This window comes from Anolis sagrei, chromosome 2 (assembly GCF_037176765.1).
Source record: "Anolis sagrei isolate rAnoSag1 chromosome 2, rAnoSag1.mat, whole genome shotgun sequence".
NCBI classification, from domain to species: Eukaryota; Metazoa; Chordata; class Lepidosauria; order Squamata; family Dactyloidae; genus Anolis; species Anolis sagrei.
This window is the reverse complement of record NC_090022.1, coordinates 6,618,991-6,639,101: the sequence shown is the minus strand read 5'-3', so window position 1 is coordinate 6,639,101 and position 20,111 is coordinate 6,618,991. Positions and strand designations below refer to the sequence as shown.

Here is a 20,111-nt window from a genome sequence, read left to right as displayed (position 1 = left end):
TGAAACAGGCTGACCTACAGACATGGAAAACTATTATCCATAAGAAACCCATGAAATTAGAACAGTTTGAAGTACATCAAGCCCATTACACATTAAGTACTTGCATACTCATTTAATGCCTTTCACCTTAAGAACAGACAAGCATCCCGAGCTCTGAGGATTACCTGGGAAGGAATCCCACTGGAGCATTGCAACGCACCCAAATACCTGAGAGTCACTTTGGACCGTGTTCTGAACTACAAGAAGCACTGCCTGAACATCAAACAAAAAGTGGGCGCTAGAAACAACATCATACGAAAGCTGACTGGCACAACCTGGGGATCACAACCAGACACAGTGAAGACATCTGCCCTTGCGCTATGCTACTCTGCTGCTGAGTATGCATGCCCAGTGTGGAACACATCTCACCACGCTAAAACAGTAGATGTGGCTCTTAATGAGACATGCCGCATTATCACAGGGTGTCTGCGCCCTACACCACTGGAGAAATTACACTGTCTAGCCGGTATTGCACCACCTGACATCCGCCGGGAAGTAGCAGCCAATAGTGAAAGGACCGAGGCAGAGACATCTCCAGCTCATCCCCTGTTTGGGTATCAACCAGCACGTCAACGACTTAAATCAAGACATAGTTTTCTTAGATCTACAGAGACACTCGCTGGAACACCCCAGCAAGCGAGAGTCCAAAAGTGGCAGGCCCAAACCCAGCACCTCAATTCATGGGTGATACCAGATGAGAGACTCCCCACTGGGCACTCAGAAGACTGGGTGACTTGGAAGGCACTGAACAGACTGCGCTCTGGCACCACGAGATGCAGAGCCAACCTTCAGAAATGGGGCAACAGGGTGGAATCCTCGGCATGCGAGTGCGGAGAAGAACAAACCAGAGACCACCTGCTGCAATGCAACCTGAGCCCTGCCACATGATGCACCATGGAGGACCTTCTTGCGGCAACCCCAGAGGCACTCCAAGTGGCCAGATAGACACGATAAATAATAAATACCCATTTAATGCCCGATTTAAATAATTCTTAAGTTTCCAGTGAAAGGGAAACAAGGAGGGTTTCAACGTAGCCTTCATTGGCAAAGAGTCTTGGCAACAAAATAAAGTAATAGTAGTAGTAGTTGTCGTTGTTGTTGGGCAGTAGGATTTTCTTCATGATGTGGTGAAACTCCTCTGGTGGTTTTGAAACAGAGGCCATAAATATGGGCACAAGAGCACCCTTGCAAAAAAAGAAAAGAAAATGTCATTGCATGGAACATGCCATGTGATCCAATGATATCTCACTGGTTTCTACAAGGGTTGAATGAAAAGCAATGCCTCCACTTTTGTAACTCCTCAACAGATGGCAGTACCAGTATGCAGCAGGCACTGGCTTATTCAGTAGACTCTCCTCTACAGTTCCATTTTGATGGGAAGCCTTAGCATTGAACAGTTGTGTTGTTAAAGTGCGAGGTATGGAACGTGGTTGGTCAATGCAAGTTAAGCAACATGCACTCATTGAATTCTTGGCAGCAGAATGTGTCACCCCGAAGGAGATTCATCAGAGAATGCAAGCTGTTTATGGTGATGTGTTAATGTGAATACTGTGAGTCGTTGGGTGAGTAAGTTTAAAGACGTTGAGGTGGGAAAATCTGACTTGCGTGACAAAGAGTTGGACGTCCTGTGACAGCACCCACCGAGTTTCACAAGCAAAAGGTTGACAGATTGATTCAGGATCACTCAGAGAGAAATTTCAAGCATAAAGGGCATTTCACAAGAATATGTGGGTCACATTATTGCTTTGCTTGGCTATCGGAAGATCTGTGCACGATGGGTAGCCAGGATGCTGACACCTGAAATGAAAGCGCACAGACTTGAAATTTACCAGGAACCGTGACGGCTTCAGAAAACTTGTTCATCGTTGGCAGGAATGTATCCAATTGTCTGGTGATTATGTGGAAAAGTGAATAGTGGTAGTTAAAGAGCACATTCTAAGGATTATTTCTGCATTTGATTTATTAAAATATTCCCATCCAAACCCAAGTCAACCCTCATAGCTTCAAATGGAAATAAGCCAAATTGTGAATGGTAATTTTCCTAGAACTCCAGGATTGACAGATTAGAGAAGTGGGCCAAAACTAACAAAATGAAGTTCAACAGGGACAAATGCAAGAGACTCCACTTAGGCAGGAAAAAACCAAATGCAAAGATACAAAATGGGGGACAATGCCTGGCTCGAGAGCAGTACGTGTGTAAAAGATCTTGGAGTCCTCGTGGACAACAAGTTAAACATGAGCCAGGAATGTGATGTGGCGGCAAAAAAAGCCAATAGGATTTTTGCCTGCATCAATAGGAGCATAGTGTCTAGATCTAGGGAAGTCCTGCTCCCCATGCTCTATTCTGCTCTGGTTAGACCACACCTGGAATATTGTGTCCAATTCTGGGCACCACAATTGAAGAGAGATATTGACAAGCTGGAATGTGTCCAGAGGAGGGCGACTAAAATGATAAAAGGTCTGGAGAACAAGCCCTATGAGGAGCGGCTTAAGGAGCTGGGCATGTTTAGCCTGAAGAAGAGAAGGCTGAGAGGAGACATGATAGCCATGTATAAATATGTGAGAGGAAGCCACAGGGAGGAGGGAGCAAGCTTCCTTTCTGCTTCCCTGGAGACTAGGAAGCGGAGCAATAGCTTCAAACTACAAGAGAGGAGATTCCATCTGAACATGAAGAAGAACTTCCTGACTCTGAGAGCCGTTCAGCAGTGGAACTCTCTGCCCCGGAGTGTGGTGGAGGCTCCTTTTTTGGAAGCTTTTAAACAGAGGCTGGATGGCCATCTGTCAGGGGTGCTTTGAATGCAATATTCCTGCTTCTTGGTAGAATGGGGTTGGACTGGATGGCCCAGGAGGTCTCTTCCAACTCTTTGATTCTATGTGTCTGCCTCACCTGCTGCTCTAATTCTCAATGGCCCTTTCCACACAGCTGAATAAAACCCCACATTATTCGCTTTGAGCTGGAATATATGGCAGTGTGGACTCAGATAACTCAATTCAAAGCAGATATTGTGGGATTTTCTGCCTTGATCTTCTGGGTTATAGGGTTGTGTGGAAGGAGCCAAGGTCAATAGAAGAGCATCCTCCAAGCAGCGCGCGGGCTCCATCTTCAGGCCGTCCGTGGAACCGCAGCTCATCTGCGAGGAGGAGGAAAAAGCTGGGTTTCCCCTGCAGTCAGAGAAAGTGAAACTAAACTACATTTTACAAAACCCCCGCCTGCACCGTTCCAGAAGCAGATCTTCTCCCGTGGAGTCCAGAGGGAAGGTAAGCCTGAGTTGGGTTAGGGGACTCAACGAGTTAGATCTGAAGGGGAAAGAGGGCCAATAGTTGGATGATGGCTGCCTTGGCTTGAGCATGCCAGGAGGCAGAGGTAGTTGTTTTGGAAGTGTTGTATATCAAGTAGAAAGCTGTTCCCAGCTTTCTCACACCCACTTTTTACAACTACTAAATCCACTGAGCTGCAAAAGACATAATCCAGGTAATGTGAACTGGATTATATGAGTCTACACTGCCATGTAATCCTGTACAAAGCAGATAATCTGGATTTTATATGCCAGTATAGAAGAGGACTGAAGCTGGATCTGCACTGCCCTATATCCCAGATTATCTGGCATTGGAGACTCATGTAATCTAGTTCAAATTAGATAATCTGATATCAGATCCTTGTCTGCACTGCCATATAATCCACTACAAAGCAGATAATCTGGATTTAATATGGCAGTGTAGATGGGGACTGAAGCTGGATCTGCACTGCCCTATATCCCATGATCTGATCCCAGATTATCTTCTTATCCCAGATCTGGTAGTGGAGACTCATATAATCCAAAGCAGATAATCTGAGATCAGATCCTGGTCTACATTGCCATATAATCCACTACAAAGCAGATAATCTGGATTTTATATGCCAGTGTAGAAGGGAACTGAAGCTGGATCTGCACTGCCCTATATCCCAAGATCAGAACCCAGATTATCTTCTTATCTGGCAGTGGAGACTCATATAATCCAGTTCAAACAGATAGTCTGGGATTAAAAGCAGATCCTGGGATAGAGGGCAGTGTAGATCCAGCCTGAGAGAGTGTGGCTTGTCCAAAACACCTGGAGGGCCCAAATTGGCCCATACCTGGTGTAGACACATATCACGTAATGCAGTTTCACACTGCCTCACCTGACAGTGTAGAGAGCCAGACTAAGAATAATATATCTCACAGAACTACATCTAAATCGGTGGGTTGTTGTAGGTTTTTTCGGGCTATATGGCCCTGGTCTAAAGGCATGTTCTCCTGACGTTTCGCCTGCATCTATGACAAGCATCCTCAGAGGTAGTGAGGTCTGTTGGAACTAGGAAAAGGGGTTTATATATCTGTGGAATGACCAGGGTGGGACAAAGGACTCTTTTCTGCTGGAGCTATGTGTGAATGTCTCAACTGACCGCATTCAGAAAACTTGTACTGCTGCCCATGTGTTTGAGAGTGAAGCGGGACCCCATTTTGCGTCTGGAGCCACAGTTTAAGCTGAATTATCAGAATGATAATATACCTTGGAACCCCCCCCCCCCCCCCCCCAATAGGTGACCCTTCTAGTCACTCCTGTTTTCTCTCTCTCTCTGCAGGTCCAGCTGTCAGGATGCTCCCTCAGCTCTTCGTGCAGGTTTCTGTCCTGCTCTTATGTGATGCCGTCTTCCTCTCCTTTCTAAATGGGTGGTGGCCCTCCCTGGCCCTCCTGGGGGCCCTGGCTGCATGGGTGGAAGCCACCCTGCGCCTACTGTTTCTTGGGGGACTTGGGGGGCTTCTCCCTCTGGGCCAACCCTCCCGGGCCCTCCTTGTGACAATGGCCACTGTAGTCCTGCTGGCCCCCTTCAACCAGGTGGTGGGGCACTGGTTGGGGGACCCCCCTCTCCTGCTCTCTTCAGCCCCTCGGTCCTGGATGTTGGTGGGCTACGCAACGGGAGGCCTGGCCCTTCTGATTTGGGAAATCCTGGGTCAAGGGGCCTCCACGGAGAAGGGCAAGGAAGGGGACAAGGCTGCCTTCTGGAAAGTGGTGAAGCTCTTCCGTCCGGATGCTCTGTACCTGGCGGGGGCCTTCTTCTTCCTCACCATGGCAGTCGTGGGTGAGTATCAGACACAGAAGGAGACACGGCATTGGGGTCTCAGTACCCACTGGTGTTTGGTTGCAGGGCTCCCACGTGGATACCAAAAACCATGGATGAACAAGTCTCATTGTAGAAGATAGTGTAGTCAAATGTTGTCCCTTATATATAAAATTGCAAAATCAAGTTGTTGTTGTTGTTGTTGTTGTTGTTGTTATAATTATGTTTATTTACACCCCATTTTTTCTTTCCACAAAGGAAACTCAGAGTTTGCTTCTTTGATGTTATTTTAAGAATATTTTCAAGCTGTGGATAGTTGAATCTGTGGATACAGTTGTCCAACTGTATTTTGATAAATCTATTAAGAAGAGTGAATATCAGATATGCAGGATGTATTTCCATTCCTTGGACCAAATTTGGCACAAATAGCTGATATGCCCAAATTTGATTACTGGTGGGGTTGGGGGTGGATTGATTTTGTCTTTTGGGAGTTGTAGTTGCTAGGATTTATAGTTAACCTACAATCAAAGAGCATTCTGAACTCCACCAACGATGAAATTGAACCAAACCTGGCACACAGAACTCCCATGACCAACAGAAAATACTGGAAGGGCTTTATGGGCATTGACCTAGAATCATAGAATCAAAGAGTTGGAAGAGACCTCATGGGCCATCCAGTCCAACCCCCTGCCAAGAAGCAGGAATATTGCATTCAAAGCACCCCTGACAGATGGCCATCCAGTCTCTGTTTCAAAGCTTCCAAAGAAGGAGCCTCCACCACACTCTGGGGCAGAGAGTTCCACTGCTGAACGGCTCTCACAGTCAGGAAGTTCTTCCTCATGTTCAGATGGAATCTCCTCTCTTGTAGTTTGAAGCCATGGTTCCCTTGCGTCCTAGTCTCCAGGGTAGCAGAAAACAAGCTTGCTCCCTCCTCCCTGTGGCTTCCTCTCACATATTGATACATGGTCCTCATCATGTCTCCTCTCAGCCTTCTCTTCCTCAGGCTAAACATGCCCAGCTCTTTAAGCTGCTCCTCATAGGGCTTGTTCTCTAGACCCTTGATCATTTCGAGTTTGGGAGTTGTAGTTCACCTACATCCAGAGAGCATTGTGGATTTGGACCAAACCTGGCACGGATGCTCAACATGCCCAGATGTAAACACTGGTGGAGTTTGGGGAAAATAGACCTTGATATTTGGGAGTTGTAGTTGCTTTGATTTATAGTTCACCTACAATCAAAGAGCATTCTGAACTCCACCAACAATAGAATTGGGCCAAACTTCCCACACAGAACTCCCATGACCAACAGAAAAATTTGTGTTTTCTGATGGTCTTTGGCGACCCCTCTGACACTCCCTCGCAACCCCCCCCCCCAAGGTCCCGACCCCCAGGTTGAGAAACGTTGTTCTAAGTGGACTCACCAGACCACCTAGAAAATCTTTTTGGAGCTATTTCCATTCATATATGTCTGCAGATGCATGAAAATAACACAACATTCACCTGTTTGCTTGTGTCTTTTGTCCTAGCTATAAATCTCTGCATTTGTTGTGTCCTAAAGCTGTTTCTGAATTAGTGTGACTCACATCCCAAGGGTTTCCTGGCCAGATCTATTCAGAGGAGGTTGGCTTTTGCCATTCTTTGAGGATGAAAAAATGGGACTTGCCTAATGTCACACAGTGGGTTTTCATGGCCAAGTAGGAATATAAACCCTGATCCCTCAAAATCAGATTACTGGGCTTTGGTTAGCAGACAAGTTTTCTTGACCATCTTATTCCAGAGGAGCTTAGCCATTGCTTTTCTCTGAGGTTGAGACAGTGGAGTTGTCTAATGTCAAACCATGTCTTCTTGTGACCAAGTGGGAATTCAAACCTTGGACCCCTAAAATCAAACCCCAATTGACTGGGCTTCATCTACCAACCAGGTTTCATGGAAGCAGAAAAACTTTTTTAATTGAGATGTTTTATTCTTTCAAAATTTATGCAAGTTTTTCCCAATGTTTACGTGCTTTTAATTGTTTTTGCATTTTCATTGTAATTTTTTAAAAATTGTTTTGGAAGCTGCATTGAGTCCAACTCCATGAGAAGGATGGAATACAAATGTAATTGATCAATCAGTCAATGCAGACTTTCTTCTGATCTGCCTGTGCAGGTGAAACCCTTATTCCATACTACACTGGACGCCTGATTGACATCTTGAACACCAAATATGACTCAGATGCTTTCTCCTTGGCCATCCTCTCCGTCTGCCTGGTGTCCCTTGGCAGGTGAGTTTCTTCCTGAGTCTTCTTTAACATCAGCGTAGCCAGGGTTTAAGTCACCCTGAAGTAGCTCTGCATTCTTGTGAATGTCTATGGTTACTGTGCTGTCGCACGCTGGGCCCGTACATAAGACTGTAGACAGGACATAAATTCTGTGTGCCCAACGGGATGCCGGGGCTGCCTCAGATTAAAGGCCTTTGGATTTCCTTAAAACAGAGTCTTTAGATTGCTTAAAGGTTCAACAAAGTTCTTTATGGGTTGTAGGTTTTTTTGGGGCTGTATGGCCATGGTCTAGAGGCATTCTCTCCTGATGTTTCGCCTGCACTTTGGCAAACATCCTCAGAGGTAGTGAGGTCTTTATTATTGAAATCAAACAGGTACTTCAAGGCTTTCTTAATAGTCTATTGGCTCTCTCAATCTTGTCCACAGGGAACAGGCACTATCTTCATAAACTGTATTTAACTAATGGGGAAATCCTTAACTTCTAATCTGGGCGGTCTGTCTTTGCCTCTGTTGGCATGGAGCCCCTGCACCCGGTACCAACTGCTTCTGGCTTCCATTAGTGACCCTTACCAAGCAGAGCTTTGTAGACTTCCAGGGGAAAAGAAGGAGTTCAGATTTCAGTGGTGGCTGGCTGAAGTGCTGTGGGACCAGATTCCCTCAGCAAAGGAGCTGTAAGGCTGTAAAATCCTCGGCCAAGCTATGGGGCCTTTTCTCCCCGGCCAAGCTATGAGGCCTTTTCTCAAGCTGTAGAAGACAAAGCTTTCTACAGGAGCTCTTGGTTTTATGTCCTGTATGAAAAGCTTCTCTGTGTGGACTGCCCAAAATGGCTCCTATTCCCTCCAAAACCCAAAAAGGGGACGGGACCAGGGAACCTAACCATAATTGGCAGGTGGTTTGCCCTATGATTGCAGCCAAAAGAAGCCACTTATCTGCAGAGTCCCTGAAACTTAGGTCTACAACAAACATTCAATATAAAGCAAACAAAATTGGAGCTCCTGGTACAGCTGTACCTGCACAGGTACAATTAAAACTTGTGCGCCAGCTGCGTCTGTACCTTGGGAAGCCTAATCTGGCCACGGTGGGCCACACTTTGGTTCCATCCCAAATAGATTACTGCAACGCGCTCTACGTGGGGCTGCCTTTGAAGACTGCTCGGAAACTTCAACTAGTCCAACGGCTGGCAGCTAGACTGCTCACTGAAGCATCATACAGAGAACATACCACCCCTCTGTTATGTCAGCTCCACTGGCTGCCGGTCCAATTCCGAGCACAATTCAAAGTGCTGGTTTTGGCCTATAAATCCCTATACGTCTCCGACCCAGCTTACCTGCTAGAACGTATCTCCCTCTATGTTCCACCTTGAAATTTAAGATCTTCTGGGGAGTCCCTACTCTTGGCCATGCCTTTGGTGCAAATACGCTTGGTGGGGGAAAGGGACAGGGCCTTCTCGGTGGTGGCCCCCGCTCCCCAGCGAAAATAGATCAACAACGTCCCTCCTCACCTTCAGGAGGAAATTGAAAATGTGGTGATCGGACCAGGCCTTTGGGTAGCTGGCAGATAATTGACAATGGTAATAATGATAATGTTATGGAAAATGGACCATGGACAGGCTTCCGATTGTGTTGTGCTCACTGAACTTGTTTCTACATAAGGCTAGACAGCCAATATTATTGCATTTTTCATTAATGTACTTTTTATATTAAAAACTAATTTTGTAATCAATTTATTGTGTATTACTGTATGTATTATTTATATGTAATGGCATCGAATTGTGCCGGATGTAAGCCACCCTGAGCCCCCACCCCCCAGGGGAACAAATGTTTGAAATAAATAAATAAATATTCTGTTGGTGATAGAAACCGGGATTAACATCTTGTCATGCCTGATGTTGTCCAAGGCGAAGTCTTGTAGTGCTGTTTGTTGTTGTTGTTGTTGTTGTTGTTGTGTGCCATCTAGTTGTTTCCAACTTAAGGTAACCTGAAGATGATCCTATCACAGGGTTTCTAGGATGGAGAGTGTGGATTTGCATTCCTGAATGACGAATCGAACCTTAGTCTCTAGAGTCATATACCATAATTTGACACTCATACTTGTCTAATTCCAACTTGTCTAATAATCTTGTGCTGACATGCAGCAACAGACAGGCCTTTGCTCTTGGTCACTTTTTTTGTGCGTCAGAAGCAACTTGAGAAACTGCAAGTCACTTCTGATGCGAGAGAATTGGCCATCTGCAAAGACGTTACCCAGAGGACGCCTGGATGTGTTACCATCCTGTGGGAGGCTTATCTCATGTCCCTGCATGAGAAGCTGGAGCTGACAGATGGGAGCTCACCTCATCTGGTAGATTCAAATCACTGACCTTCAGGTCAGCAGTTGAGCCGTCACAAAGGTTTAACCCGTTGCACCATCGCAGCTCTGATTTGCCATAGGAGTTCCAGTTCGTATTGGGAGAGAAGAGGAGGAGGAAATATCCTAATGCTGGAGGGCATTAGGTTCTCACCACCTTTGTCCTCAGGTGGTGAGAAATTTGGAGTTCAGCATCAGGACTCCCTCCTCTCAGGACCATCCAGCTGCCTTTGGCAAAGTCATTATGGAAGGAGATCCAAGATATTTCCATGCACAAAGTCCACAAAATAACATGAACTGGTTAAGCTGTGTTGATGAAGGTGTTGTGGTGTAGAGCATGCTCAAGTTGAACACTCTTCCGATCCACATTACTTGAGGGCTGAAAACAGCCACCTCTCTCACTATTACTTTGCTGTAGATCTGACTTCTCTTTCTCTCTGCGTCTCTGATGCTTCCATTCTAGTTCTCTGTCTGCCGGCTGCCGTGGGGGACTGTTCACGTTCACTATCTCTCGGATGGTTGTCCGGGTGCGCCGACTCCTCTTCTCTTCCTTGATGAGGCAGGATGTGGCTTTCTTCCAGGAGGTGAAAACAGGTGGGAAGACTCAGAATTGAGAGACACTTCCTCCCAGTTGTGGCTTTTCTGGATTGCCTTAAATGTCTCTGTTTGGAGGTTTAGGGCAGTTCTTGTACTGTGTTTTTGGGAGCCCCAGACCAGTAGGCAGAGAATGAAGGGGAGTAGCAGATGGACCCTTTGGTTGTCATCTCAAAAACACTGCTCTTCCCAGTTCAACAGTCCCAAATGGCAATGTGCTTGCTGCCAGAAAGTCCCGCTTCCCCATTGTATTCCCATCTTGCCAATACTGCCTTGTTTTTTTTCTCCAGGGGACTTGACCTCCCGCCTCTCCAAGGACACAACCATGATGAGCTACTCAGTGCCCCTCAATGCCAACATCTTGCTGCGCAGCCTGATCAAGGTAGTCGGGCTCTACGGGTTCATGCTCAGTGTCTCCTGTCGCCTGACCCTGCTGTCGCTCATCGAGACACCAATTATGCTGGCGACACAGAAGTTCTATGACAGACGTCACCAGGTATTTATTTATTTACAGTATTTATATTCCGCCCTTCTCACCCTGCAGGGGACTCAGGGTGGATTACAATGTATATATATATGGCAAACATTCAATGCCATAGACATACAACATATACAGACACAGAGGCAATTTAACATTCCAGCTTTTCTAAAGGGTATTCTGGCCACCAGGGGAGCTGTCGCTTCACCGTCCATTTGTGACACTGATGAAGTACTTCCTCATTCTTTGCATACTTGCTGGAGATTTTTATGGTCTTGTAAATTAGCTAAATTTGCCTCCCCGCATAAGCAGTACCTAAATTTCCTACTTGATAGATGCAACTGTCTTTTGGGCTGCAAAGGTCGACAGCAAGCTACACAAATTGGTTGGAAGCTTGCTCCGACCTGGGCTGGCTTCGAACTCATGACCTTTCAGTCAGTAGTGATCTTAATGTAACTGACTCCCAGCCAGTTGCCCCACAGTCCCGGTTCATGGCCAAGATGTGTGTGTGCTTCCATACAGATGTGTGTCCTCCTTTTGAAATCACCATCACAAGTTATGCATGTTCAGCCTGCTGTGGGTGACATGACCGCCCCCATTGGATTATGGTTGGAATGTGACAAATGTCATATAATAGTACTGTGACGATGTGTAACTTTTATTCTTATGGTTATGTGTTGTTTAAACAGTAGTTAATAAATGGTAAGTATGTAGGATTATATTTTGTTAGAGATGATGGCTGGTGGCTTGAGCTGAGTTGCCATAGCAACGGGGGCAGAGCCAACTGTCACTTCACGGCGCAGCTTTTTGAAAGTGGCAGTCTGTATGCCGGTGAGCTACAGGGAAGGACTGATTTCTCTAGTGGGAGAAACCGGGAACTAGTCTGTGACCGTTAGTGTTACAGGGAAGACTGAATCTCTGGGTGGAGATTCAGGGAATTAATTTGTGATCAAAGGGGTTACAGGAAAGGACCCGGTAGTGATAAAGCTACAGGGGGTTATTGATTCTGGGTTAAGAATCAAGGTTTGGCTGGGAGCCAGTTCTGTTAAATAAGCCTTTTAGCTTATTTGTTTTATTAGGACAGTTGTCCAGGAGAGACACATCTGCTTATAGAAACCTCTCGAAGTCTGTGCCTGAGGTTACTCATGAACCCTTACTAATGTAACCTATCAAGATTCGTGCCTCTTGTGAAGAAACAATCGAATCTGTTATACCTTGCTTGTTCCAATAAAATTGTTACTGTTCTCCTCAAGCCTTGCCTGATACAGTTTCTCCTAAGTCGAACAGCCTGCATAAGTAGGAAAACCAAACCAGGGACAGTAAATGCTATGCTATCAAATAAATAAATACTTCTGTAACTAATAGTCCCTTTATAAACCAACTCTTAAGCTGATATTGATCATTGCCCGGCTTTCCTCACACATTTGGTGGCAGTAGTTTTACCCTCCTTTACAAGTACCCATTCAAAATCATATTCAAAGAGTGTCAAAAATGGAATGTATCCCAATGTGAAAAGGTCCTGGTTCTCTCTTTTCCAAGCCTAATGTGCCCAGGTCCCTCAACCATTTTTGTTAAGCCTTGCTTTCCAGACCTTTGTTCAACTTGACCATCTTCCTCTGTACCAGCTTAACAATACTCTTTTTGAACTCTGGTGCTGCAAATGGCACACAATAGTCCAGGAGAGGGTTGGTCGAAGCTGAATCACTCTTTTGCCTTTTCCCTGCTTGTGCAGGCCTTGTTGCTGGAGATCCAGGACTCCATTGCACGCTCCGGAGAAGTGGTCCGTGAGACAGTCTCTTCCATCGAGACAGTGCGCAGCTTTGCCACCGAGGAGGAAGAATCACAGCGCTATGATGCAGCATTAAAGGAAACCCATCGGCTCAAGAACCAGAGAGATCTGGAGAAAGCCATCTATTTACTCATACGACGGGTCAGTTTTTGGGGTCCTATCCAGAAGAGTGTGTGTATGTGTTTCTGTGTGTGTGTATGAGGATAGAGTTCTCTAAGTTTCATTTCTTTAATTTTACAGGCTTTTCAAAAAATAATATTTTATATGCCTTCAATTAATTTTAAATTATACCCGTGTTTTAATTGGATTGTTTGTTTTATATTTTTCAGCCTTTTGCATTCCGAATGCAATATTCTGCTTCTTGGCAGAAGGGGGTTGGACTGGATGGCCCATGAGGTCTCTTCCAACTCTTTGATTCTATGATTCTATGATTATTATTGTTATTAGGTTGCTGAAAAATTTCAGGCTGTATGGCCATATTCCAGAAGCATTCTCTCCTGATGTTTTGCCTGCATCTATGGCAGGCATCCTCAGAGGTTGTGAGGTCTGACCTCATAACTTCTGAGGATGCCTGCCATAGATGCAGGTGAAACATCAGGAGAGAAGGCTTCTGGAACATGGCCATACATCCCGAAAAACTTACAGCAACCCAGTGATTCATTACATTGTTGTTGACAATACATTGTTGTTGTTATGTTTTGATTTAGCTTGTATTGTAAACTATCTTTTGTCCCAGCACACCTTCTGCCCACAAAAAGCGTATGACATAATGGCGTTCCTTTTTGGTGCACTTTGTAAGTTTCACAGCCATCTTCACTACAGTGGGACAACTCTTATACTAAACTGCAAGGTCAGCCAGCTTGCCAGACAGACTAGGCACATGACAATTGGTTATTTCCAACACAATATAAAAATGCGGAAACTTTTTGAAGATCCCCTGTAGGCAGGATATTTATTTATGTATTTATTTCATACACTTGTACCCCGTCTCACAACAAGCACCATTCAGTACCATCACAATTATATAAAAACATTCAAGAACTTCATTAAAACAAACATTAGATAAACAATTATTAAAACACATCAATTAAAAACCAAAGTCCGGGACAGTTCATTGTCACTTCAAGTTGTTTATATCTTCATCTCATTTGCTGCTGTTCAATGATCAAACGCTTGGTCCCACAACCAAGTCGTGAGTTTCCTTCTAAAGGACCGGAGGGAGGTGGCCAATCTGATGTCCCTGGGGAGGAAATTCCACAAACGGGGGGCCACTGCTGAGAAGGCCCTGTCCCTCGTCCCCACCAGTGGCATTTGTGACGCCAGTGGAACCGAGAGCAGGGCTTCTCCAGAAGATCTTAAACTTCGTGATGGTTCATAGCAGGAGATACGTTCGGACAGGTAGTTCTTAGAAGAGATCACTCTTTTCCAAAGCAGTAATGTTTCCAGGCTCTGGTTAGCAGAGACTGAAATCTCATTAATCAATGCCATTTCTCTCTCCCGCTCTCTCTCCATTAGTTACTTGGTCTGGGCCTGAAGCTGTTACTCCTTTACTTTGGATACCAACAGATCCTTGCTGGCCTTGTAAGCAAAGGGAACCTGGTTTCCTTCATCCTCTACCAGATGGAAGTGGGGGGATATGTGCAGGTATGGACAGATGGATCCATCCATTTGGGTTTCTATGTTTTCCCAATCTTTAATTGGCTTGGCCCCATTTTTGTATCACACCTTTCTACCCTCCTCATGGCAAGGAAGGGCTGAATACAACATCATTCATCATTACCTTTGTTGGAAGTGTTGTTGAACACCTTTGCTTGGTGTGGTTCCCTGGCTTTTAAGGTGGATTGGTGGTGGACGGGGGTATTGGTTTAGAAGATAGATCATCGTGCTGTCTCCTTAGTTTAGCCCTGTTTTTTCTTCCTCCTTTTTTAGACCCTGATGTATATATATGGGGATGCCCTTAGCAATGTGGGGGCTGCTAAAAAGGTGTTTGAATACCTTCGCCGGGAGCCGTCAGTTCATACAGAGGGAACGTTGGCTCCAGAGGTCCTCCGAGGGCACATCTCGTTCAAGAACATTTCTTTTGCCTATCCCTCTCGCCCTGATGTCCAAGTTTTAAAGGTACTGCTATATATCTTTGCAGAGGGTTTGGTCTGCTCTCACCTTAGAATTGAGCGTATGGCATCCTCCATTCAGCACCATCTGACTTCCTTCTGTTCCTGATAATGAAAGAAGATCTGCGGGGACATCATTATGCTTCTGATGAAGACATTGAGAGAACTGTGAGACGCTGGTTGCGGAAACAGTGTCGACTTCTTCCATGACGGCTTCAGAAAACTTGTTCATTGTTGGCAGAAATGTATCCAATTGTCTGGTGATTATGTGGAAAAGTGAATAGTGGTAGTTAAAGAGCACATTCGAAGGATTATTTCTGCGTTTGATTTATTGAAATATTCCCATCCAAACCCAAGTAACAAAGGTGGAGGCATTACTTTTCATTCAACCCTCGTAATTCCAGGCAGTATAACATGCACTTTTCTCTGCCTCTTCCCACTTTACCTTCACAATTTTCCATCATCTTTTCTCTGCAGAATGTCTCCTTTGAGCTCTGTCCCGGGGAGGTGACCGCACTGGTGGGGCTGAATGGTAGCGGGAAGAGCACCTGCGTGGCCCTCCTGGAACGGTTCTTTGAGCCCCAGTCGGGGGAAATCCTGTTGGATGATGTCCCAATCCAGGAGTATGAACACAAATATCTACACCGACAGGTGAGGGGCCACAGGGTGTGGCATGACATAACAACTTGTACTGCACCCCTCTTGGTCTATTCCTCATCTTAAATCCAAGTGGGGAAAGTGTGATTCTTGAGGCACATGAAACCCCTTGGCTGTGACTGCTGAAGAAGGGTAGGAAGCATTTTTCTTGCAGTTTTCCATCCTTATCCGGAAGATTTGGTTTATTTAGTGCTAGGAGAAAGTTGGGTATCATATAGTGAAATGTGACTGTGTGATAGATACATTAAACATAAAAATATTCAGCAGTGACTATTTGGCAAATTAGATCTGATTACTTAAATGCACAACCAAACAGCCAAGTCTTGAGCGCCTTTACAAAAGGTCGCAACTCCGACATTGCTCTAATATATGGAGGCAATGAGTTCCACAGAATTGGAGCATAGGTCGAAAAAGCTCTACACCTTGTAGCTTTCAGGTGTACCTCCCTAGGGCCCGATATGAATAGGAGATTTTCCTGGGTGGATCGAGGTGACCACTGATGGAGAAAAGGAATGAAAAGCTTGGCCAAACAGTTAATATAAGCTGTTGAAAGAAAAGTCACTCCCCTTAGTCTTTCTGTTGATATAGGTTAGGTAAAATTGCAGACCAATACACATATATACAATACAGTAAGCAATCTGAATTATATATAACAAATAACTAGTGGAGGCTTGAGAAGGTTGCTATTTACAACATTCCCCGCCTGTTCTGCTCTTTCAACCACTGCTAATTCTTTTTTGGCAGTCTCCCACTTTCAATTGACTTGGTACCATCTAGTATTTAGTTTTGCATTTGTGTTTTTAAAAAAACCCAGATTCCACTTTCCAATCAATTCTGTTTTCTGAGACTGGTCCAGTCCTTGGCCTGTCAGATACAGACTTCCTTTATTAATAAGTAATATAATCAATTTATATCATCCCCAGCCTCGGAAATTCAGCTCAAGGTGTTAATTTATTTATTTACAGCTTTTATATTCCGCCCTTCTCACCCCGCAGGGGACTCAGGGTGGATTACAGTGTACACATATATGTTGTGACTCAGGTACCAGAGATTGTCTCACACAGCAATTAAAGGGTTAACAGAAGTCTTTAATGAGTCTCTATCAGTAAGAGCACTTAACAGCAGTGCTAATTACGAAAACAAAAGAGCCTTCAGGCAAGTAAACAAAAAATGGAAATAAGCCGGATCTTCCAGGAATCGAGCTCAGCAAAAAGGAAAGCAGGAGTTAACATGAGCGTGTGGCAAACACAAAATCAAAACAGCTTCTTAATCAAGCAGAGTTCAGAGCAATAACAAAGTCCAGTAAACGGTTGCGTAGTCCAAAGCCGATTCCAAGGTCAGGGGCAGGATGAAGTCACTCACGTAGAACGGTTCCGAAGTCAAGACACACGAGGCAGGATAGCTGGATACCAGGGACCCAAACAGAGGTTAGGCAGCACAAAGCACACAAACAACACTTTGTCTTCTGCAAAGTTACACATCCCAGCGCTCCCGATTTATTGGCAGTCACTATCACTTGATTGGCCTTCATCACTAGCATCTGAATCATTTCCCTCAGCTGCTGGCTCATTACCACGCCAACGCTGCCATCGTTGATCCAATTCCTGATCCTGCCAAGATGAACCTGCCTCCCATGTATCTTGGAACACCTCGAACTCATCACTGGATGTAGCTTGGGTGCATATGTCCCTAATGTTCTTAACAAGAGTCCAATCCAGTTCCTCCTCCATTTCTCCCTCGCTGGCTTCCACTTCACCTGAACTGGAATTGTCAGCTGTATCTTTAAGTCTTTTACTTAGGGTGTCTTCATCACTGTCAGACTCACTGGCAACATGCTTTACTCCCTGGTAATCTGACTCTACTAGCTCCTCAGGGCCGAACCCTGCAAAGTCCTCCGTATCGCTCGGGGCCAAAATGATTTCACGAATGCGCTTCAGCTGACACTGATCCAGCTCTGACTCAGCATCACTCCTCCTTCTCCTGCAACTGGTCGTAGATTCACTGCCGAGACACTGAGCCTCAACATATATGGCGAACATTCAATGCCAATTTTAACATACAACATATACAGACATACACAGAAGCTATTTAACTTTTTCTGGCTGCCATTTTGGCTTTTTTGGCTTTGGCATTTTTGGTTTTCTGTTAAGGCCATATGAAAGCCAAAAAACAAGCATACAACTAGTTAGGCCCACAGAATGTCACAAAGATGGCTAGAAATATGTGGAATGGGTACAGTCCACCCCTGCCACCACAGCTTTTCTCCACAGAGGATTTTCCCCCATAGGTCGAACAAAGCATTATTCCATTCCATGGTTGCTTCCTGTCTGCAGGTGGCACTTGTGGGTCAAGAGCCCACCCTCTTCTCTGGATCCATTCGGGACAATATTGCCTATGGGGTGGAGGACTGCAGCCTGGAGGAAGTGACTGCTGCAGCTGAAGAAGCCAATGCCTTGGGATTTATCCGTGAGCTGGAAGGAGGTTTCAGTGCAGGTCTGTGTTATTTGTTACTTCTTATTGTGAAAAGCTCCTCAGAAAATCCAACCATCCTTGTCCCTAGCCCCACAGCCAGCCCTGAGCCATACACTGTGAGTTTATACCAACTATTGAAACCCTCTGGGATAGTGAGGGATCGAGGAGAAATTAGAAAGTATACAATTAGCCTGTGGCAGAGACGGCTTCTCTTAAGGGAGACATATGGAGACCTATTTACAACTAAGAAACCTCAAAAATCAAAGTAGAAAATAGAACCTCTTATTTAGGAGTGGTATGCAAGTGTAAATGATCATACCTGTGCAGAAGAAGTAGTTCGGGCAGAAATAAAGGCAATACTTCCTTTCTTACTTACTTAGGCGATCCCTCATGGCCAAGTATGATTGCCTTCCAAGTGTAGGGTCTTGGCAGTGGGTTCGTAGTGACTGTAGAGACCTATTCTTGATCGGCATGTTCTTCCACAGTGAGGACATTGGTTTCCAGATGGAAGGTGGTCCCAGTCAGCATTGGTTTGACACACCTTCCTTTACCTTTCACTCTCCATTCATAATAGAGAGCATCGTGTAGGAGTTTGAGTTCTGGATGATGACTCTGGAGATCAGTGTTCAAATCTTTTCTCAGTCATGGATACCTACTGGGCAAGTCTCACTCTCAGCCTTGGAGGAAGGAAGAGGTAAACCTCTTCTGAATAAATCTTGCCAAGTAAACTCCATGATAGATTTCCCTTGGGGTTGCCATTAGGTGTCTTCTTCCAATCTTCCCTATTGCCTCCTCTCTTCAATTCCTTTCCTAAACAGAGAACCCAGGAATCCAAGGTTAGCTCCATCATCACCTTCCTTTCTTGTGAAGACTCTTCTGTGGGCAGACTTGACCTCCTTCCCCTTTCCTCTTTTCTCTCCTTCCTTCCAGATGTTGGAGAGAAGGGAGGCCAGTTGTCCGCAGGGCAGAAGCAGCGCCTGGCCATTGCCCGGGCTCTGATCCGGAAGCCAAAGGTCTTGGTGCTGGACGAAGCCACAAGTGCCCTGGATGTGGAGAGTGAAGCTGCGGTGAGTATGCAGTGGAGTAGAGTGGGAGGACATTAGCCACAGGTTGACCATGTCTTAGCCATACAGAAAGCATTAGTCTGGGTTCCCCAAATATAGTCAGTTCTCCACATCCACAAATTTTACATCCCTGGAGTCAACCACCTACAGCTTGAGATAGATAAATAGATAGATAGATAGATAGATAGATAGATAGATAGATAGATAGATAGATCCCTGGAGTCAACCAGCTACAGCTTGAGATAGATAGATGATAGATAGATAGATAGATAGATAGATAGATAGATAGATAGACAGACAGACAGATAGACAGATACAAAAGATAAATCTTAATTTTCCACTTTTGTAAGCAATACTGATTTACAGCCCTATTGCATAGAATGGAACTTGAGTATCCACGGATTTTGATGTCAATGGGGTGTCCTTAATCTAAACTTCAGCAGACACTAAGTGACAACTGCACTTAACAATTTAACTCATTTTTAAAATTATATTTTAAAATTCATTTTCATTTGTAAATTCCCTTGAGCTGCGGTTTTCATGAAAAGCTGAGGGTAATCAAGGTAATGAAATTCGATCTTAACTACGTTGTAAGCTATGTTGAGCCCCATGTTAGCAAAAGGGAGATATATAATAATTATGATGAAGATGACAATAGCATCTGGAGTCCTGTTGTAGACTTACATATAAGTAGCCATCATAGCTACACTGTGACTCCTGACCCAACCATCTCACCCACTTCCCCAGGAAGCAGCTGCTGCAGTTGATGAAGGTCCATTCTCTTATCACTTGGAAAGCAGCTCATGTTGTTTCCACTTCCTTCTGTGAACATTCTCAGCTACTTGCAGTTCCCCTTCATCCAGAGATCACTTATGTTAGGTATGATGGGACCATCAATCGGCTACTTCCCAAGCAATAGGAGAATGGACCCTGGCCGATCACAGCAGCTGCTTCTCAGTAAGTGAATCATAGAATCATACAGTTGGAAGAGACCTCGTGGGCCATCCAGTCCAACCCCATTCTGCCAAGAAGCAGGCAAATTGCATTCAAAGCACCCCTGACAGATGGCCATCCAGCCTCTGTTTAAAAGCTTCCAAAGAAGGAGCCTCTACCATACTCCAGGGCAGAGAGTTCCACTGCTGAACAGCTCTCACAGTCAGGAAGTTCTTCCTCATGTTCAGATGGATGAAGACGCAGAGGGCTTTCATGGTCCTTACATGTT

The 20,111-nt window shown here is 45.1% G+C and overlaps 1 protein-coding gene across 1 annotated transcript in view; it reads left to right on the top strand.

The window, feature by feature from the left end:
* The window catches only part of LOC132769673 (uncharacterized), a 64,736-nt gene that overhangs the window by 43,529 nt on the left and 1,096 nt on the right, over positions 1-20,111 (top strand). The window contains exons 12-22 of the mRNA XM_067463262.1: positions 3,147-3,297; positions 4,643-5,140; positions 7,267-7,381; positions 10,188-10,318; positions 10,609-10,814; positions 12,529-12,726; positions 14,101-14,229; positions 14,515-14,703; positions 15,174-15,347; positions 17,687-17,846; positions 18,756-18,892. Of these exons, the coding sequence (XP_067319363.1) occupies positions 3,147-3,297; positions 4,643-5,140; positions 7,267-7,381; positions 10,188-10,318; positions 10,609-10,814; positions 12,529-12,726; positions 14,101-14,229; positions 14,515-14,703; positions 15,174-15,347; positions 17,687-17,846; positions 18,756-18,892 (2,088 nt within the window). The remainder of the gene's footprint in view (positions 1-3,146; positions 3,298-4,642; positions 5,141-7,266; positions 7,382-10,187; positions 10,319-10,608; positions 10,815-12,528; positions 12,727-14,100; positions 14,230-14,514; positions 14,704-15,173; positions 15,348-17,686; positions 17,847-18,755; positions 18,893-20,111) is intronic.